General features: G+C 41.1%; 1 protein-coding gene across 2 annotated transcripts in view; it reads left to right on the forward strand.

Annotated features, from left to right (window-relative positions):
- XRN2 (5'-3' exoribonuclease 2) overlaps window positions 1–15,488 on the forward strand; it is a 74,926-nt gene extending 59,438 nt beyond the window's left edge. Inside the window, exons 28-30 of one of the 2 annotated variants that reach the window (XM_081323247.1) lie at window positions 1,028–1,097; window positions 4,727–4,871; window positions 14,723–15,488. In XM_081323247.1, the coding sequence (XP_081179373.1) occupies window positions 1,028–1,097; window positions 4,727–4,871; window positions 14,723–14,779 (272 nt within the window). In that variant the 3' untranslated portion in view covers window positions 14,780–15,488. Of the gene's footprint in view, window positions 1–1,027; window positions 1,098–2,631; window positions 2,704–4,726; window positions 4,872–14,722 lie in introns of those variants that run through there. The other variant, XM_081323248.1, reaches the window with a different exon arrangement.
- Window positions 15,489–19,820: the final 4,332 nt, after the last annotated feature.

The raw sequence follows: 19,820 nt of genomic DNA on the forward strand, positions 1-19,820 counted from the left end.
CAGGAGGAACGGAGACCTGCCGACGTTTGGGGAGGTTTGGGGAGGCGCCCAAACCTCCCCAAAGGTCGGCAGGAGGAACGGAGACCTGCCGACGAGCCGCGGCCACACAGGGTATTCCTGTGTATTCAGGCTTGCAGAACGGCGGATCGGCTTATACTCGAGTCAATAACTTTTTCCAGTTTTGGGGGGTGAAATTGGGGGTCTCGGCTTATACTCGAGTCGGCTTATACTCAAGTATATACGGTAAGGTAGTGGTGCAAAGAGTTGACTGGTTGCCCAGAAAGCGATATAAAATAGTATTATTAAGTGAACAAGGCTACAGCTATAAAGAAGTTAGAAGAAAAATTGGTAGAAACTTAACCAAAGGTGGCATTTCTACTGTATACTTTTCCCAAAAGGTTTCCACAATTTTGGCCACTACTGTATGACATTAGAAATAGTTTGTCCAAATATATAACTTAACTCTTTGCTCATAGTTTTTTAGAATAGATCAAAATATGTGTACTTACTATCTTATTATATAGGTTCCTCAAACAAAAAACAGGATGGACAATAAGGGATTATGTGGGCAATAGCTTCCACATGGGCCACAACATAGCCCTTTAAGCAATCATTGTCATTTGCCATCAGTATACAATATAGTAATGTAACCTTTAGGCAGTAGTTCTTACAATAAGACTTAACTTACCATTAAATACAAGTAAGATTTTTCATTGATCACTGTTGCTTTGGGGAGTTTGTTTTGTTATATTTGTGGTTGTTGTATCTGGACTGAAAAATCTGGGCAGCTACAAGAGCAACCGGCTGCAAAGAGTTAAAAACCAAATCAAATCTTTATTATGGTTATAAACCAGCATAAAACAAAGTTAGAATTTTCTAGAGGTTATCCAGGTTTCTACATTCCACATGATAACCCTAATAGGCCATTGCTTGTATTTAATATAAGCTGTTAATATTTTAAATTTAAATGTAATGCTAATGTTTAATTTGATTTAATGTTACATTGTTTGTTTTATTTTGTTTATAGATCTTAGGCCCCAAGATTCCTGGCAGGGTCCTACACCTCTATTTCAACAACCACCACAACGATTTGACAGGTATGATGAAATATATATTCTGCCAAATATATTTTAGGTTTTAAATAACTACTTTCCTTTATGATATGTGGAAAGTTTTGGGTAAGTTATAATTTCATCTTTCCTATTTTTTTGTTCTTAGTGGGCATAGTTTCTGTCTCTAGTTTTTTTTTTGTTCTTGGGGAAATATTTTAAAGGAAAACCTTTTCCATGAATATACCAGAACTTTAACTTTGCTGTGGACGTAGCATTCTTCAGATTTGGCCAATTTCATTTAAGCTTTTACAGCACTGAATTTCAGCACAGGCAGGTCAGAACTGCATTGGGTTCTGGACAGGCTAAACAAATTTCTTTTTAGTAGAGTTGTGGAACTTAATGAGGCATAACTAATGGTGGTCCACTTTTATCATTTCTGTGTTGGAACCAGAGTATTAGCACAGACCAGCCATTGATTCTTGCTACAGACCTCTTGAAGTCCTAATCAGCTTCTTTGGTACAGCTTTTTCAGGCCTGACGAGTCTATTGTAGTGCTGTGTCACTATAGGTCAGTAGTTATTAGTTGCTACTGAAAACAGTTTCTTTAACTACTTAAGACTGAACTGAATTAAATACAGGAGGGACTCTGGGGAGGATTAAGGAATCTGCAGTCCAATAAGTACCTTGGAACAGAGAGAATGTGACATGGTTTGATAATAAGGGATGTCTTGCATATGTGTTCTTCAGTGAGAATCTGAATGTGTGCCCTTAAAACCAGATATCCTGGAGTTTGCAGAAAAATACCTCAATAATTTATATCCATAGTATAGAATAAGATTATGTACTTAAGATTATTGCTAATTTGAACGTATTTTAATGCATTGTTCCATGGTAAAAGAAAAGTCATAACAGTATATATTGCTTTACTTCCCAATTAATCCATTGCAATTTTTATTCAGTGAATCCCAGATTTAATTTTTCTGTATGATATGTTTCTACTGCAATATATTTTTGAAACGGAATTTCTTCATCAGTAAACTGAAACCAAGAAATACTAGTTCTCTGATGCTTTCATTGTGAGTTTCTTTGTGACAAGCTTAATCTTTTCTTGAGCTTTTTTTACACTTAACAAAGAAGTATGTCTTGACCTGAGTAAAATTGGAGTCAGCAGATAAAATATAGAAGAAATGACATATGATTAAGATTTTAATTTTATACAAAGATAGAGGTTAGCATTGTTTTGTTTGGGAGACTTGTTTATTTGTTTGTATGCTAACCATATTGCATGTATTCATGATAGGGAGGTCTTTGTTTCTCTCAGGATAAATAATTTTAAATTATATATTAACCTCATTTATTAATTTATATAGTTTTCAGAAACTTTTTAAGGAGGAAAAAGAGTATGTTGTACTCTTTCAAATAGTAGTGGGGGGAATGTATGTAAGAAAATGGTAGTTAATCACAGAAGACATATGTCTCAATGTTAAAGCAGAAATGCAATCTAAAAGTTTAAAAGTATTATATTTTTCATTTTGTTTCCATTTTGTTATGGATGCCATTTTGAACCTGCAAATTCCAGAATAATGGGGATGGAATATTCCAAAGGATGGTATTTCTTGTATATTCTCTAGGTTGAGACTGCATGATATTGGTGGGTCAAATGTATATATACATAGTCTTCTCTTTTAAAAAAAACACTTGAACAATTCCAGATGTAGCAATTGCCAAATGAATGGTCTGTTATTATCCAAAATAAAATGGTTCAGATACACACCAGTTACCTCAGTTTAGTCAGTACTTGGATGGAAGTCATGAGGAAAGAATGGTAGGGTAGAAATATAATACATAACATTTCATGAAGTATTGGTATTTTGGCTGCTTATTAAATTATTTTATTATTGGACTTCTTACACAATCAGATGCAATATTTTTAATTAGACTCTTTAAAGAAAATACATCAGGAAGCATATAGACACAAAAAAATAAAATACCGATTAATTAACAGGCTTAGAAATATTATGGACGTTATAGCTTTCCAGTATAGCTTTGCCCCTGAGCAATCACCAATTCTTAGAGCAATAATCCCTGCTTGCTCACCATGGAAAATATCACTCAATTATCACTGCTAATCAGTGACCACGGAGAATAAAGTCTCTTCTTTTTAATGGGCATGCACTGTTGGGATATTGGAATTGGAGCACAAGGATTGTACTTCAACTAGCTTCTCCTTGGTGAAAGAAGCAAAAGTGCATAGAACAGTTTAGAATATTTTGCTGCTGTTTAATGGAAACATAGGCTACATTGCTAACATTGTTTCCTCCCACATTTCAAACCTCCTTCCAGGATGGTTTGTATATAAATAGGAGACAGAATTTAGGATTTGTTCTATCGATTTCGTTCATCATTCACTAACAGGGTGATGTCATTGGATTCAGTCTGTTGTAAAGCTGTCTTTGATTCACCAAAAAAAAGAGTTATTTGAATTCTTAGTCACCTAGTTTTATAGAGGTCCACAAGGAACTTTAAAAAATATTAACTCTTTCTTATACCACATACAGGTAATTTCTTACAGATTAAATAATGACCCAAATAGTAATTGTTTCAATGTATTCTCAGATGCAGTCTGGTGTCTATTCTCCAAGCACTGTATATATTGGTATCTACAATACACTCTGCAGTTGTAAGAAATTGCCTAGCTAGCCAATTTGATTAATCAACTTTATTAATCACTCTTAATGATCCAGTATTTTGCTTGATTTTTTTAATGAGCTTTTAGTCACATTGATTAACTCCTACCTCAGGTTGCTCTTGGTGTTAATCTGTTTTTCTGAGGTTTGTGTATGTGTGTTTTTCTAATAAGTCATATTTGTGCTTATGCACTTGTTGATCTGGACACTTGAATCATTTCTTGTTAGCAATTTAGTATAGTATTCTATAGACATTGCATTTGTGTTCCTATATAAACTGTACAGCAAATGTTCATCTGTCTATGCCAATTAGTGCTTATGTTGCTAGGTCACTGGTCAATTGAAACTAACATCAATAGAACTTAAAAAGGTTTCTTCCTGATCAGAACTCCTGACATATTGAGTATAATAATAGAGATGCGTGGAGATAATCACTAATGCTTCTACCCTGGATTCAAACTACTCTCCAGTAAGAATTCATTTGCAACCTGCAATTAATTAGAAAGAATGTATTCTCAAATGTGGTCTGAATGTCCAGAGAATAAAGCTTTACTATTCCACTTGCTTATTCTTGATATATGTTATTTTCTGATAATGTGATTTATCCTAAATCGATTCTTCAGATCATTGCACAGACACGTTATAAAGTCAGTAGTGGATAGTTCCTATTGTCTTTAAGAACTGGATATATGACAGATTTTAAAATCTTTGTGTTTGTTGCTAATTGATATGTGAAAGTGTGGAAAAATATCATAGAACATTTCATTTTTTCTGAATTCACTTCACATTCTATTAATTAGGAAGGACTGAGCTTACTCTAATGAACTGAAAAGGCTCCAAAATGTTTGTATAAATTAGCCATATGTTAATCAGAACTGAAAAATGCAGCAAACCTTAATTACTTGCAAAACTATTGTTTTCAAATAAGTAAAAATAATTACACTGCACAGCATCTCTCATCTCCATCTGTATTTTTGCCCCTTTCAGAAATTCTGGAGCCACTCCTCTTCTGGCCTGGAACCGCATGCCCCATTCCCAAGGATCACCATATCAGCAAAATCAGTATCAAGGTCCAGGGGGACCAGTGAATTACACACAAAGGCCCAGTGATCGGATGGAACGTGGAAGACAGGTAATTTTTATAAAGTGTGATTTCTGTGTAGCCCCCTAAAGGAATATGTTAAGAAATACTTCGAAAAGCAACATCTCAGTTTTTCATTATGATAGCATGTGGTGTTACTGTCCTCTATATAATATACGGCCATATTAGGTAGGTTAAACATTTAGTATTTTACAAGATGCTTCAAAAATCCAATGAATTAGTGGTTTAATAAGCCAGAGAAACTTGAACTATCATTAAAGTCATATTAATTACTGAGATATGGTTACTGTAACTATTTCATCGTTATAATTTCATAATTATTTTTGGATTGGTGAATTAAGAATCTACTTGAATGCATCTGCCATTCCAAAATATAGTATCGACTACTAGAAAAATAATTTGGGTGGATAGAACCAGTTTACAACTGGCAGTCTGATTTTGAGGAGTAATCACTTGGTACCAAAGACAAATGCTGGAGCCTTGGATGCTATGCTTTTTTTCTTTGCCTTTAAAATACTGTTAGCAGAATTTAGTCACTCGTGGTATACCAGTTCTGTTAAGGTGAGGTGTGGTATAAATTTGGCCCCATTTTCCTAGACTTGGCTTCCTGATTCCTACCGTTGCTGTCATGCATGGGGATGAAGCTATTACAGGATGTGTCAGTGTTCATCTTGTTCATCTGTTCAATCACTTACGATGTTTGTTAAATCTGTTATGCCTCTGAGGCTGGCCTTATTTATTTATCTATTAGACAACACAGGTCCTGTTGATTCCTCATTTCAAAGATATTTCTGACCTAAACAGAGAAACAGAATGACTAAGGGAGGGCAAAAAAGCGATGGGAGCAGGAGCAACTTCTGACTTCCTGCTGATTTTCCGATTGAGTTTCCTTGTGGGAATCTGGCAGGAAGCATCGGAAATCTTCCTTTCCCTTTCCAGCAGGTAGATAAGTGTTTGCTGCTGGGCAAGACTGGCATATGCCCAAAAATGGAAAAGAAAGGAAACGCCCACTGAAGAAGAAATAATAGATAAAATTTTATCCTGTGCTGAAATGGACAGGTTAACCGTAGAGATAAAAAATAAGAATGAAACAGTATTATGAAATTTGGCAAAAATTGTACAATTGGTTAGAGTTAAGGAGGATCGCTGAGATGAATATTGTTTGATTGGTTGATAATGTAAGGATATTTTATTAGCATCTATATAATGGACATAACTGAAAGATACGTAAATATAACGCTGAGGACTGAATGACAGTTTACTAAAAAAAACCGACAGATCTTATATGTACAGTTTTTTATACTCTGTCCTGTTATAGATTGTATTTTAGGTTTTTGTTATTTCTTTCTGTAACATAAGATAATACTAATAGTGTTGTAGCTAGGGAAGTTGAATCATGTCCACTTTTGTTTTTAAATGTATATTTAATAAAGTTTTCCAAAAAAAAGTGTTTGCTGCTAGGTGGGGGAAGGAGCAAGGGGTTGCATGACTGGCTGGGAAACTGTCACTGAATGGCAGCAGCCAGTAACACTGAAGCAGCCACAGCTTCCCCAAATTTCATTTCCTCAGAAGTCATGGGTCCCAGATGTAGGGCACATTCTGCAAGTTAGACCATTTGAGGTAAAATTGTTGCCCTATGATGCATCATGTTAAAATACATGACAATGAGAGTTTTAGTAGTATGTAGATAGATGATGGAACTCCAAATCAAAACTGTGCAGCCAGATCCTCAGTAAGCAAATGGATAAAATGAGGACTCTGGTATTAAAATGTATTAATACTAATAGGACAACGCTAATTAATCAGAAACTCTATGATAACTGCTATAACACTTCTTTGTACTTCTCTTTGATAAGGAAGAAATATGATTATCCAGTTATATATCACACACACACTACCACAAGTCAGACAACATTCTTGTTGATAACCAAACGTTTCCTAATTATTTCAACCCAAGTTGAAATATCAGTGGAAAATTAGAAATTATAGAATATGAATAGAACCTTGTGCAGCATTTAGATTTATTTTATTTACCTTGTGTAGTGCTCAAGGGTTGGGAACTCAAAAATATTCCTTCTGGAATATTCCAACATATCCTACAATGCTACAGTCTGAAGTACCTTGCCTACTGAGTTGTTCCCCAACTTTTTAACACTTGAGATTTTTTTTTATTTTGCAAGGCATTTAAATGCTAATGACAGGACTGTCCTAATTAATTTTGGTCATTGGAATTGTAGTTTTACTTGAGTTTTTTATGACTTCAGCCTTGCTTTATATTTTGATGCATTCTCATCTTACCAACTGAATTTTTGTACAAATATAGATAGTCCTCAACTTACAATTCATTTAGTGACTGTTCAAAGTTACAGTGGCATTGAAAAAAGTGACTTATAACCATTTTTTACATTGCAACATCCCCGTGGTCATGTGATCAAAATTGGGACAGTTGGTAACTAATTCATATTTATGGCAGTTGTAGTGTCCTGAGGTCATGTGATCACCTTTTGCGATCATCTGACAAAGTCAATGGGGAAACCAGATTCATTTATTAACAACTATGTTACTAGCTTAACAACTGCAGTGATTCACTTAACAACTGTGACAAGAAAGATTGTAAAACTCACTTAACTGTCTGGCTTAGCAACAGAAATTTTGGGCTCAGTTGTGGTTGTAAGTTGAAGACTACCTGTACATAAATATGGGGCCACCTACATCAAACAGGGGAAAAAAATCTTGCCACTCGTTTTATAAAACGTCCGTCTCAATAATTCTGTCTTATTAATTATAAAGCAATTAAATATTCCAAGCACCTTGTGAATACCAAAAAAATAAATTCCTACAGGCTCAAAATGTAGTAGGGTGGATAGTGCAGCAAGTAGAGTATTAGCCTAGAATCAGGCAGAGCCAAATTAAAATCCATCTTCAGGCAGAGAAGCAGGTCGGGTGGCTTTGGGATCACTATCGGTGCTTAGCCCAGCCTATTTCATAGGGTACTGTAGGGGGGAAATGGAGTAGTGCCAAGTACCCCACCATAATGTCCTAGAGGAAAGTATTGTATAAATCTTAATAATGCTAAGAGTGGTGTAGTGATTAAGGTACTGGACTAAGAATGAGGAGAATCCAGGTCTAGTCCTCCCTTAGCCATGGAAACCAGATGGGTGGTTTTGGGCTTGTCACTCTGTATTACTCCTAGACTAGGAAGCTGAAAAACACCTATCTATCGACCTGTACTGGACCAAAGTGGTAGGTTGTAATCCATAACCTTCAATGAAGAGGGCTTCATCTTGCAAAGGATTGATTTGGACTGGGTTGTCAGCAGCAGCAGCATTAATGCATAAACTTGTTTACCATTTTTGTTACCAAAGCTGACAACCACTTTACTGGCACTTCAAACTGAATTTAATAGCATTTATAACAGCAGGCAACCAGAATTTAATAGCAGCATAAAAGGCCTTTAACCTTACCCTTCCTGCTGAATTTGGTTCTTAAACGTTTGTTTCTTGAATAACATTTTCCTAATATGGATCCATGTAGCTAAATTTAGGATGGTAAATTCTTTCCACTACCAGTTGTAGGTAGTCTAAGTCCATTTTTTAATCATTACCTTAAAATTAAAATTGGACTCAGTCTGAAAGAAAAATGTATTCCTAATCTTGATTTTTTCCCTCTGCTTGCTTTATCCATTGACACTTTGTTCCGAGCATCAAAACTTATTAATCCAGTGATATCTTTGCCTTGCATGTGTGCATTACCAGGATGACTATGTGGAAGTAGAAGTATATCGGCAATTTCTGCCTTGAACACCTCATAGTGAATACAGTACCTATTGAAATTGTAGCGAACTGTTGACAAGCTATCCATGCATGTGGTAGAGATTTCTTACCAGTTACAAGGAGCAAGAATCACTGTGATATGGTTCAAAAGCTGCTGACTATATCAGTTAAGGTGCTGATGATGAAAGCTGAAGTCCTGTGCACACAAATACATCTCAAAAGTTGTAGAGAAGAAATCGCAGCAGACATGTCAAACCCGTGACGTCACGTGACATATTGGAGCTTTTTCCCCCATTGCTGGCAATGGGGTGGATGCGGTTTCAGCGTGATGCATCTGGCCCACAGGCCGGCAGTTTGACATGCCTGAATTGCAGCATGCTAGCTTCTTCCAGTATCTAGGATAGCTGATGTTGTGTCATTGGCTATCATTAGCTATTGCTTCCTGATTGATGTGGGAAATGCAAAATAATACTGATTATTAGTGGCATATGCTGTTCATTTCATTTTTCCCCCAAAGAATGTCAGTTTCTAAAGCTATCCTAAAGCTATCTGAATCTGAAATTAGATACAGGGAACATTTTAAAATATTGTGGATGGTCTCTTTTAAATTAACTGTCAAGCTCAGATGGTTAACATAATTCTAAATAAAAAAGGAAGCTGTATCATTTAGCTTACTAGTACGTAGATCCACATTTACTTGCTCTTGGGAAGGTAGTTGCTGCATCAGCAAGCTCACTGCAGATTAGATTTAGTCCCCAGACCTTCTATTCACAGATATAAACATTATTTAACGATCATGGTGTGAAATTATAAAACAATTTTCTTAGGAGCATTTATAGAAATATTTGCTACCATGAAACCGTTTTCATAAGAGTTAAATATTATGACTCTCCAAGTATTTAATAATTTCTTCTGTCAGAGCTAAAATCATGATTTAATGGCAATCCCAAAGGTGCTTTTTCAAGAGGCAACTGGACTTTCTTGTTTTTCTTTGAAGACATTTCTCACCCAAGAGGCTTCTTCAGCTCTGACTGGATGGTGGGAAATGGAAGGATCTATATTCCTTGCAAACAGCTGGTCATTTGCATACCCATTTGCATTACCCAGGTGACTTGAGGACACAGATAAACCTCCAAGTGGCCTCAGCCACACTAAAACAGAGGTCCCCAACCTTTCGGGCATCAGGGACCAGTTCCATGGAGAAAGGTTTTTCCATGGACCGGAGAGTGCATGGTTTTGTGTGCTGCCTGCATCCCACTGATGGGGCTTTGCTTGTTTGTGTAGACCAGTTGCTGGCATGCTGCGGACAGGTACCGGTCCACGGACCGGGGGTTGGTGACCCCTCCACTAAAAGAATGCAAATGACGAGCTGTCTGCAAGGAATATAAATCCTTCCGTTCCCCACCATCCAGTCAGAGCTGAAGAAGCTTCTTGGATGAGAAGCGAAATGTCTTCAAAGAAGAACAAGGAAGTCCAGTTGCCTCTTGAAAAAGCACCTTTGGGACAACCATGACTTTGGATCACTGAGAATCTCTAGAGAAATTTAATGGCAACTTTTGGAAGCAGTGAGGAAAAAACTAGTGGAGGCTGCATGCTGTATAACAGTGAGACTTAGTGTACTTGGACTTAGAAAAATATATCTAAGAGAGGATATAAGATTAATGTTGGAAGAATTAGAGTAAAAGAAATATTTCTTCACATTGCATTTAATTAATCTGTGGGATTCACTGCCAGTAGATGTTGATCAGGTTAATATCTGAAAGTCAAATTTACAAGGGTGATAAGATGATTATTGGCTATTCATGATGCTAACGTTGCCTCAAGATGATGTAAACTTCTTAATAATTGCTATTGCTGAAAGATACTAGTAAGAACTTTTGGACTTTTTACAAGATATTGATAGACTTTACCTATGCATTCAGAACAGAATACCAGAGTACATTGGACTGATCCAATGCAGCTTTGCATTCTTAAAAGCTTATTTTGAATCAGACTTTCATTCTAAACTCCAAATAATGTAAAAGGTCAAAAACATACCGTATATACTTGAGTATAAGCCGACTCGAGTATAAGCCGAGACCCCCAATTTCACCCCCCAAAACTGGAAAAAGTTATTGACTCGAGTATAAGCCGATCCGCCGTTCTGCAAGCCTGAATACACAGGAATACCCTGTGTGGCCGCGGCTCGTCGGCAGGTCTCCGTTCCTCCTGCCGACCTTTGGGGAGGTTTGGGCGCCTCCCCAAACCTCCCCAAACGTCGGCAGGTCTCCGTTCCTCCTGCCGACCTTTGGGGAGGTTTGGGCGCCTCCCCAAACCTCCCCAAACCTCGGCAGGTCTCCGTTCCTCCTGCCGACCTTTGGGGAGGTTTGGGCGCCTCCCCAAACCTCCCCAAACCTCGGCAAGTCTCCGTTCCTCCTGCCGACCTTTGGGGAGGTTTGGGCGCCTCCCCAAACCTCGGCAGGTCTCCGTTCCTCCGCGCAGACCTGCCGACCTTTGGGGAGGTTTGGGCGCCTCCCCAAACGTCCCCAAACCTCGGCAGGTCTCCGTTCCTGTTTGGGGAGGTTTGGGCGCCTCCCCAAACCTCCCCAAACCTCGGCAGGTCTCCGTTCCTCCGCGCAGACCTGCCGACGTTTTGGGAGGTTTGGGCGCCTCCCCAAACCTCCCCAAACCTCGGCAGGTCTCCGTTCCTGTTTGGGGAGGTTTGGGCGCCTCCCCAAACCTCCCCAAACCTCGGCAGGTCTCCGTTCCTCCGCGCAGACCTGCCGACCTTTGGGGAGGTTTGGGCGCCTCCCCAAACGTCCCCAAACCTCGGCAGGTCTCCGTTCTTGTTTGGGGAGGTTTGGGCGCCTCCCCAAACCTCCCCAAACCTCGGCAGGTCTCCGTTCCTCCGCGCAGACCTGCCGACCTTTGGGGAGGTTTGGGCGCCTCCCCAAACGTCCCCAAACCTCGGCAGGTCTCCGTTCCTGTTTGGGGAGGTTTGGGCGCCTCCCCAAACCTCCCCAAACCTCGGCAGGTCTCCGTTCCTCCGCGCAGACCTGCCGACCTTTGGGGAGGTTTGGGCGCCTCCCCAAACGTCCCCAAACCTCGGCAGGTCTCCGTTCCTGTTTGGGGAGGTTTGGGCGCCTCCCCAAACCTCCCCAAACCTCGGCAGGTCTCCGTTCCTCCGCGCAGACCTGCCGACCTTTGGGGAGGTTTGGGCGCCTCCCCAAACGTCCCCAAACCTCGGCAGGTCTCCGTTCCTGTTTGGGGAGGTTTGGGCGCCTCCCCAAACCTCCCCAAACCTCGGCAGGTCTCCGTTCCTCCGCGCAGACCTGCCGACCTTTGGGGAGGTTTGGGCGCCTCCCCAAACCTCCCCAAACCTCGGCAGGTCTCCGTTCCTGTTTGGGGAGGTTTGGGCGCCTCCCCAAACCTCCCCAAACCTCGGCAGGTCTCCGTTCCTCCGCGCAGACCTGCCGACGTTTGGGGAGGTTTGGGGAGGCGCCCAAACCTCCCCAAAGGTCGGCAGGAAGAACGGAGACCTGCCGAGGTTTGGGGAGGTTTGGGGAGGCGCCCAAACCTCCCCAAAGGTCGGCAGGTCTGCGCGGAGGAACGGAGACCTGCCGAGGTTTGGGGACGTTTGGGGAGGCGCCCAAACCTCCCCAAACAGGAACGGAGACCTGCCGAGGTTTGGGGACGTTTGGGGAGGCGCCCAAACCTCCCCAAAGGTCGGCAGGTCTGCGCGGAGGAACGGAGACCTGCCGAGGTTTGGGGAGGTTTGGGGAGGCGCCCAAACCTCCCCAAACAGGAACGGAGACCTGCCGAGGTTTGGGGACGTTTGGGGAGGCGCCCAAACCTCCCCAAAGGTCGGCAGGTCTGCGCGGAGGAACGGAGACCTGCCGAGGTTTGGGGAGGCGCCCAAACCTCCCCAAACAGGAACGGAGACCTGCCGAGGTTTGGGGAGGCGCCCAAACCTCCCCAAAGGTCGGCAGGTCTGCGCGGAGGAACGGAGACCTGCCGAGGTTTGGGGAGGTTTGGGGAGGCGCCCAAACCTCCCCAAACAGGAACGGAGACCTGCCGAGGTTTGGGGACGTTTGGGGAGGCGCCCAAACCTCCCCAAAGGTCGGCAGGTCTGCGCGGAGGAACGGAGACCTGCCGAGGTTTGGGGAGGTTTGGGGAGGCGCCCAAACCTCCCCAAACAGGAACGGAGACCTGCCGAGGTTTGGGGAGGCGCCCAAACCTCCCCAAAGGTCGGCAGGAGGAACGGAGACCTGCCGAGGTTTGGGGAGGCGCCCAAACCTCCCCAAAGGTCGGCAGGAGGAACGGAGACCTGCCGAGGTTTGGGGAGGTTTGGGGAGGCGCCCAAACCTCCCCAAAGGTCGGCAGGAGGAACGGAGACCTGCCGAGGTTTGGGGAGGTTTGGGGAGGCGCCCAAACCTCCCCAAACGTCGGCAGGTCTGCGCGGAGGAACGGAGACCTGCCGAGGTTTGGGGAGGCGCCCAAACCTCCCCAAACGTCGGCAAGTCTCCGTTCCTCCGCGCCCTGCCTGCCTGCTTCTTTCCGCTGCGGAAAGAAGCAGGCAGGCAAGGCGCGGAGTTTGGGGAGGTGCGCGCGCACCTCCCCAAACCTCCCCAAACTTCGGCAGGTCTCGGACGGCGGTGGCTTGGGAGAGGTGCGGGCGATCCCGGAAGCACCAAAGCCTCGGCCGCGCACAAGTCCTCGGTAAGTTTTTTTTGTTGACTGGAGTATAAGCCGAAGTGGAATTTTTCAGCCCAAAAAGTGGGCTGAAAAATTCGGCTTATACTCAAGTATATACGGTAGCTTAAATCTCTGGCACTTTAACTAAATACTATGAATGTTAGATTTACACATGCACTATAAGATAAATTATTTATCCTGTTATTTGTATTTGCCACAGATTTTTAATTGAATGAAAAAGGAGCTCCAGACATGGAGTTGATTAATTTAATGAGACTAGACAAGCAAAGATCAGTGAATATAAAATTAAGTCATGGCAGCCTTGGAAAGGGTGCTGTATGTACTTCCAGGAATGGTAACTGTGCCCGCCCCCATGATCACATGATTACATTTCAGGCACTGTATCTGGCTTGTATGACTGGTTGCAGCATCTATGGTCACATGACTTCAGTTTGAAACTTTTTTTTGCAGGTTTCCAGTTGAGTTTCCTTGTGGGAATCTGGAATATGTTTCATTATTTATTTATTAAACAAATTTATATGGCCACCCAACTCACACATAGGTGATTCCAGGCAGCTTACAACATTAAAAATCACAGCACAAAACCCATAAAAAAAACCCAATCCAGTTTCCAGGGGTGGGTGGGAAACCATTCGAGAAAATGAATTCACATACCCATGTAATTCGGACTTAAGACATGAATCATGTCTTAAGTCCGAATTACATGGGTATGTGAATTAACAACCATAAAAATGTTTTTAAAAAATCAGCTTCAATCACATGGTTGCCTTGGCTTAAAACCACAATGTAATCAAACTCCAGTTCCAGTTTTGGTTGCAAATCAAAGACTTCTTGTATAAAAGACAGATTTATGATACAAGTGGTCCTTACTTAATGACAACTCATTCAACAACTGTTTGAACTTGCAATGAAGGCGAATGAATAGTACTTACAACCAGTCCTTGGACTTCCAGCCTTTGCAGCATACCTGTGGCCATGTGTTCACAATCCAGGCACTTGGCTCATGTCTCATAATTATATTAGAACATACTGCAATCACTTGGTTGCCATTTGCAAATTTCTTTGCCAGCTTTCAACGAACAAAGTGAGTGGGAAAGTTTGCAGGAGATTGCAAATGACAACCATGTGACTGCAGGATATTCTGGCTTATTGATCTGTAGAGATTCATTTAACGACAGCAACCAGGAGTGCTGGAATTGCCGTCACGAAGCAGTGCAGTCATACGATATAGCATTTTATGACCATGTCACTGAACAATGGAAATTGTGGTCCCAATAATTGACATTGACTGAGGATCTTATGTATTTCCTTGTCATTGCTTGTTACACAACAAAAAATATTTTGAGGGGGTGTTACTTTTATGGTAAAAGCTGTGATTATAATAAAATAATACTGTATTATTTATTTTTGCAGAGTTATGGAAGACCTTACCCGTTGCCACCCTCGTCCGGAAGATACAACTGGAATTAGGCTTCTGCCACTTTCCACTCTTGTTTTTATAATCATTAGATCACCTGCATAATTTTGGAGTGGATAAGCTTTCTTTTTAAGATATGTACATTTTTACTAGTAAGATTTGATATTATGGCTGTGTTGATTTACAATTGTTCTTCAAAATAGGAGCAAATGTTCTGATCTGATGAAGCAGGAGTATAGATCTGTCTTTACTGAAAGTAGAGGCTTTATTACATTATATTGCCAATGCTGTTCACATCAGGGTATCCATTAGTGCACACATCAGCGAATGCATTGATAAGAAAAATAGCATTGGAAACATACAAATTATGTGACTGTGGACCTTGTCTTGCAAAGCTTCAGCACAAGAGTTAAAGACTTCATAAGTATTTCTTTTAAAATGCTTCATTTTAATTTCTTCCTTTAAGATATGGTTATTGAAATTCCCAAGTAAATATTTCAGCTTTTATAGCATCATGTTGTTTATTTCATATTGTAGGATTAAAAAGAATAGGAATTCTTAGCTTTAGTTCAATCAAGATTGTACTTTTATCAGTTTACATGGAAAATATGAATTGGTGAATTTTATACACAAAAATTTTATGTACTTTTTTGTCTCTACTCCTGTCAAGAGCGCTGCGTGTGAGCCTTAAGTTTATCTAAAACTTACCTAGCTTAATGATGTTTATACCGCATGTATATACAAATACAAAGGTGAATAATATGTGGTTGACCATATATTGCTGGATTACTATTCCAATAACTATAGCTACATGGCCAATACTGAAGAACACTTTGTTTCTGCAAATCTCTGAAATTCCTGTTTGTCCAGTAAACATTGTCTAAAGCCTCAAGATACACTATTAGTTACACATGCTGTCTTTTAACAAAAAGTTTCTTGGCAGAACTACAGAGAGGAACACAAGATAATTCTATATGGGACATATTAGACAAAGATACTGAAAATCGAGTAACAGTTGAATCCCACATTTTTTTCAAGAAAGCATTGAAAAAAACTTGCAATTTAAAACTGTTAAAATTTAGAAGAAATTGCATAGCTTTGGGCTTATTTGTATGTTCCCTTTCAAAAAATTTCCTTACATTATAAATGAGCTGTCACAACATCCAGGATCAAGAGAACACTATGGTGTCACTTCCAAGTGCAGTAATACTTGGATATACTTTTAGATAACCCTCTAAATTAGCTATTGAGAAACTGAATGATGAGTATGCACTTCGCCTTCTAGTTCTTAGCACAGATTTGATTTTAAAATGAAGAGTTTTAACCCAGGTCCCAACAGAAATGGTAAGGAACATTCCTTATTTTCAATAATGCTTCATATTTTTCTAGGCCTAAAGGGGCAGAGTTCTTTCAAGTTGAACTCAACTCCTGGGACTTAATGGCCTTGGTTCAATTCTTATAGTTTTATGGAATGGTACAATGAATTTTACTGATTTTTTTTTTTAAAAAATCTGTATATAGAAAACGGGCTAAGAAGAAATCTCTAGACAAAATAATTCCACTCTAACATCTCTAGATTCCATTATTCCCCTTGCTTGACTGATTTCAGAGTTTAAATGTGTTTAGGATGGAACTAGAATTAAATTCTCATTCTCTGTTATAGGAATTACTGACACATTTGTAATAATGGAATAACTTCATCTGTAGGAATAATTTTTAACATTTGAAAACAAATACAGTCATTCCTTGTTTAGCAACAACTACTGCAAATTTGTCAGGAGTAAAAAGAATCATTTTCTGACTAATGCACACATAGAAATCAAATTTCTGTTTCTGGCAATGCATGCCAGATTGAGAATAATGCTGGCATAACTGCACGAGAACTTTATATTTTATCTGAATGAGACAGCAATCAGCAATCTTCACAGCATCTCTTTCTCTTGTTCTCTTAGCGACCATTTTGCTTAACAAAGTTGCTGGAACTGATTGCAGTTGTTAAAAGAGAACCAGAGATATATATAGTATATATACAGTTCCACTGAAATACCTTAGAAATGCAGATATTTGCATTTTGAAACATAACAGTGAATTTTGTAATGAGATGAAAAGGGGTGAAATACATATGTAATTATATGCTAATTTGTAGACTAACATATTGCTTGCCTTTGAGTAGAGACTAAGCACTTACATACACAATCATTGTTTACTACTGGTACCTTGAGTTCTTACTACAGGATAGCATATTTACACAAGCCATGGAAGATACGAGCCAATAAAAACGACAACATTGCTAATGTACTTACCAGTTGAATCAGAATAATGGAAGTAGGGCTGGATTCAAATATTCATCAATTCTCATTTGTACAAATGCCAAAACAGTTTACATCTTTTTTGGATAATGCTATAAAAATACCCTAAATATTAGTTGGGAGCTATTGCACTGAAAAGTTAACACGGGGGGGGGGGGGAGTTTTCAAAGTATGAAATGCTACCAGGGGCAAATAAATCCCCAGGGCAGGCATCCTAAACACATTTATGTTCTTCAGAAAAATGGACTACGTAGCTGAACAAACATTTCCTTCACTATTCCTGCAATCATTGATTCTTTTTATCTTTGTTTTTCCTATTTTTGAGGTAATAACATAAGCACTTCATCTTTGCCATTAGAGTCCTAGCCACTGTGTACAAATGATTCTACTAATCTCCACCATTCTGGAATAAGATAGCCTTTTAGGCAACTTGGAAGTCTTAATGTTTACAGTGAAGGCTAGGGAACAGAGGATGGAGTGAAAATAGCACAAGCTGCCAAAAACTTGCCATAAAAATGTAGGTTGATAGCAGCAGTTCACAAGACCGGCATCAACTATTTAATTTCTTACTTGTTGCCAACCTACATGGTTTTCTGGGAGAGAGATGCCTATCAAGAAAGTATTTCAAAGTGCAAGGAATCTCTTTGATCCTGGAATTTTGTCCCAGGAAACCTAGGGGCAAATTTAAGACACTTAAGAGACCTGTGCAAGCAAGGCTTAAGCTCCAGTAGAATTCGTTTTCTGTGGTAAAACTTTTAAGAGAATCTTAACCAAATCATAACATATTGCAATAATCAATATATTAAGCCTAAAACTGCAGCGTTCTGCATATTTACTCCTATAATACTCATTTATGCAGTTGGACTAAGAAGTAAATGTTTGCATTCACATATAAACTAATAAGAACCAAAGTCATATTTAGTTTCTCTAGTTCAGAGCAGCTAGGTGAGTAGTATAAATTATATTTATATTTATATTTATTAGATTTTTATACCGCCCTTCTCCCGAAGGACTCAGGGCGGTGTACAGGGCAATAAATAAATTATGGGACTAAATGTGTCGTGAATGGACAATTTCAAGATGCTATGGCAGCAAATGGTTTGCTATACATGTGCAGTCGATGGAAAGCAGCAACCAGCCACACCTGGAGGCTAAAACATAAAAAACAATTGCTGAAATTGGGTATGCCTAGTTTAATGAAGAGAAGGATGAGGGGTGACATGATAGCAGTGTTCCAATATCTCAGGGGCTGCCACAAAGAAGAGGGAGTCAAGCTATTCTCCAAAGCACCTGAAGGCAGGACAACTAATCAAGAAGCAGCCTAGAACTAAGAAAATTCCTGACGGAACAATCAGTGGAACAACCTGCCTCCTGCCTTGAGCAGGGGATTGGACTAGAACAGGGTTCTTCAAACTTGGCCCTTTTGTAACTTGTGGACTTCAGCTCCCAGAATTCCTCAGCCAGCGTGCCTGGCTGAGGAATTCTGGGAGCTGAAGTCCACAAATCATAAAAGGGCCAAGTTTGAAGACCCCTGGACTAGAAGATCCCCGAGGTTCCTCCCAACTCTGTTATTCTGTTCCGCCACTCCCTGAAGAGCGCGTCTTAAAACGAGTTACCCTTTAGCTGTGAGCTTTCCAAATAATCTTTCACCAAGAAGTGGCTTTCGTCGGGGTGGTGGTGGTGGGGAAACCGACTTCCTCGTCCAGAGGTTGGCCGCTTTCGGGCTCAGGGTGGGCTCTAGCCCCCACCGCCGCTCTTCCTTAACACCCTGATTTGCGATCGCCAGAGGTGACGGGGTCTTCCCGCCAAAACCGATCACTTCCAGAGATGCGCGCTTTCTGCTTCCCGCCGCCGCGATTGGCCCGGCAACCCCACCGAGACCAAGATCGCTTGCAAGGGAAGGGGCCCAATTCTGGGGGGTGGGGAGGCCCTCCGCCTCCATTCTGCCGCCGGGGCCTCTTTGCCGACGGAGCTGCCGGTCTTCGAGTGGCTGGACAGCCATCGAGCTCTTCCCATAAAGAAAGACTGCCGCCTCCCCCTGTGGGGAGTCTTGTCTCCCTCCCCACGTCTCCCCTCCCCCGCGCGCTGTGGCCCCGAGAGTTGCAGCGGACTTGCGGCCATCTCTGCGGAGGAACTTTGGGAGGTTCTTTGTTCCCACTTGAAACCCCCTTCCTCGCCGGGCCGCTCCAAAGACACTTATCCCCCCTCTTCAGATAATGAGCTCCGCGAAGGCTGCCCGGCTTGTCTTCGCCTTAAAAGCCTGGCGAGCACTAATTGCCGGAGGAAAACCATTTCTTTCAAACGCTCTGAAAAAATGCTGCAGCTGAATAGGTGGAAAGCTTTTTCCCTGGGCTTCGTGAGAAGGAGAAGTACTCGCAGCTCTCCGCAACGGGCCGGCTTTGCTTTTCATTAGAAGGGCCTTTACGTTTGAAAGCAAATTAAGAAGAAAGGCTTAGGGGAGGTAGCTATCGAGGTTTCGCTTGCTTGCTTGCTTGCTTGCTTGCTTGCTTGCTTGCTTGCTTGCTTGCTTGCTTGCTTGCTTGCTTGCTTGCTTGCTTGCTTGCTTGCTTGCTCGCACACACGCACCGAAAGGCGTGGAGGCTACGCCAGAACTAATTTCAACAGTGGCAGCCTAACTGCTGCTATAAGGGACGGGACTTCGGTTCTGATGCCGGTTTTACAAGTCACCAGAAACTCTGGCTCTGGGCTTCATGGGTTTCAGATGCGTAGTTAAATTGGCGGGCATATACCGGGCTGCTAAAATGAGGAAGCTTTTGTATAAAAC

This window comes from Vipera berus (genome assembly GCF_964194415.1).
Source record: "Vipera berus genome assembly, chromosome: 3".
Lineage (NCBI taxonomy): Eukaryota > Metazoa > Chordata > Lepidosauria > Squamata > Viperidae > Vipera > Vipera berus.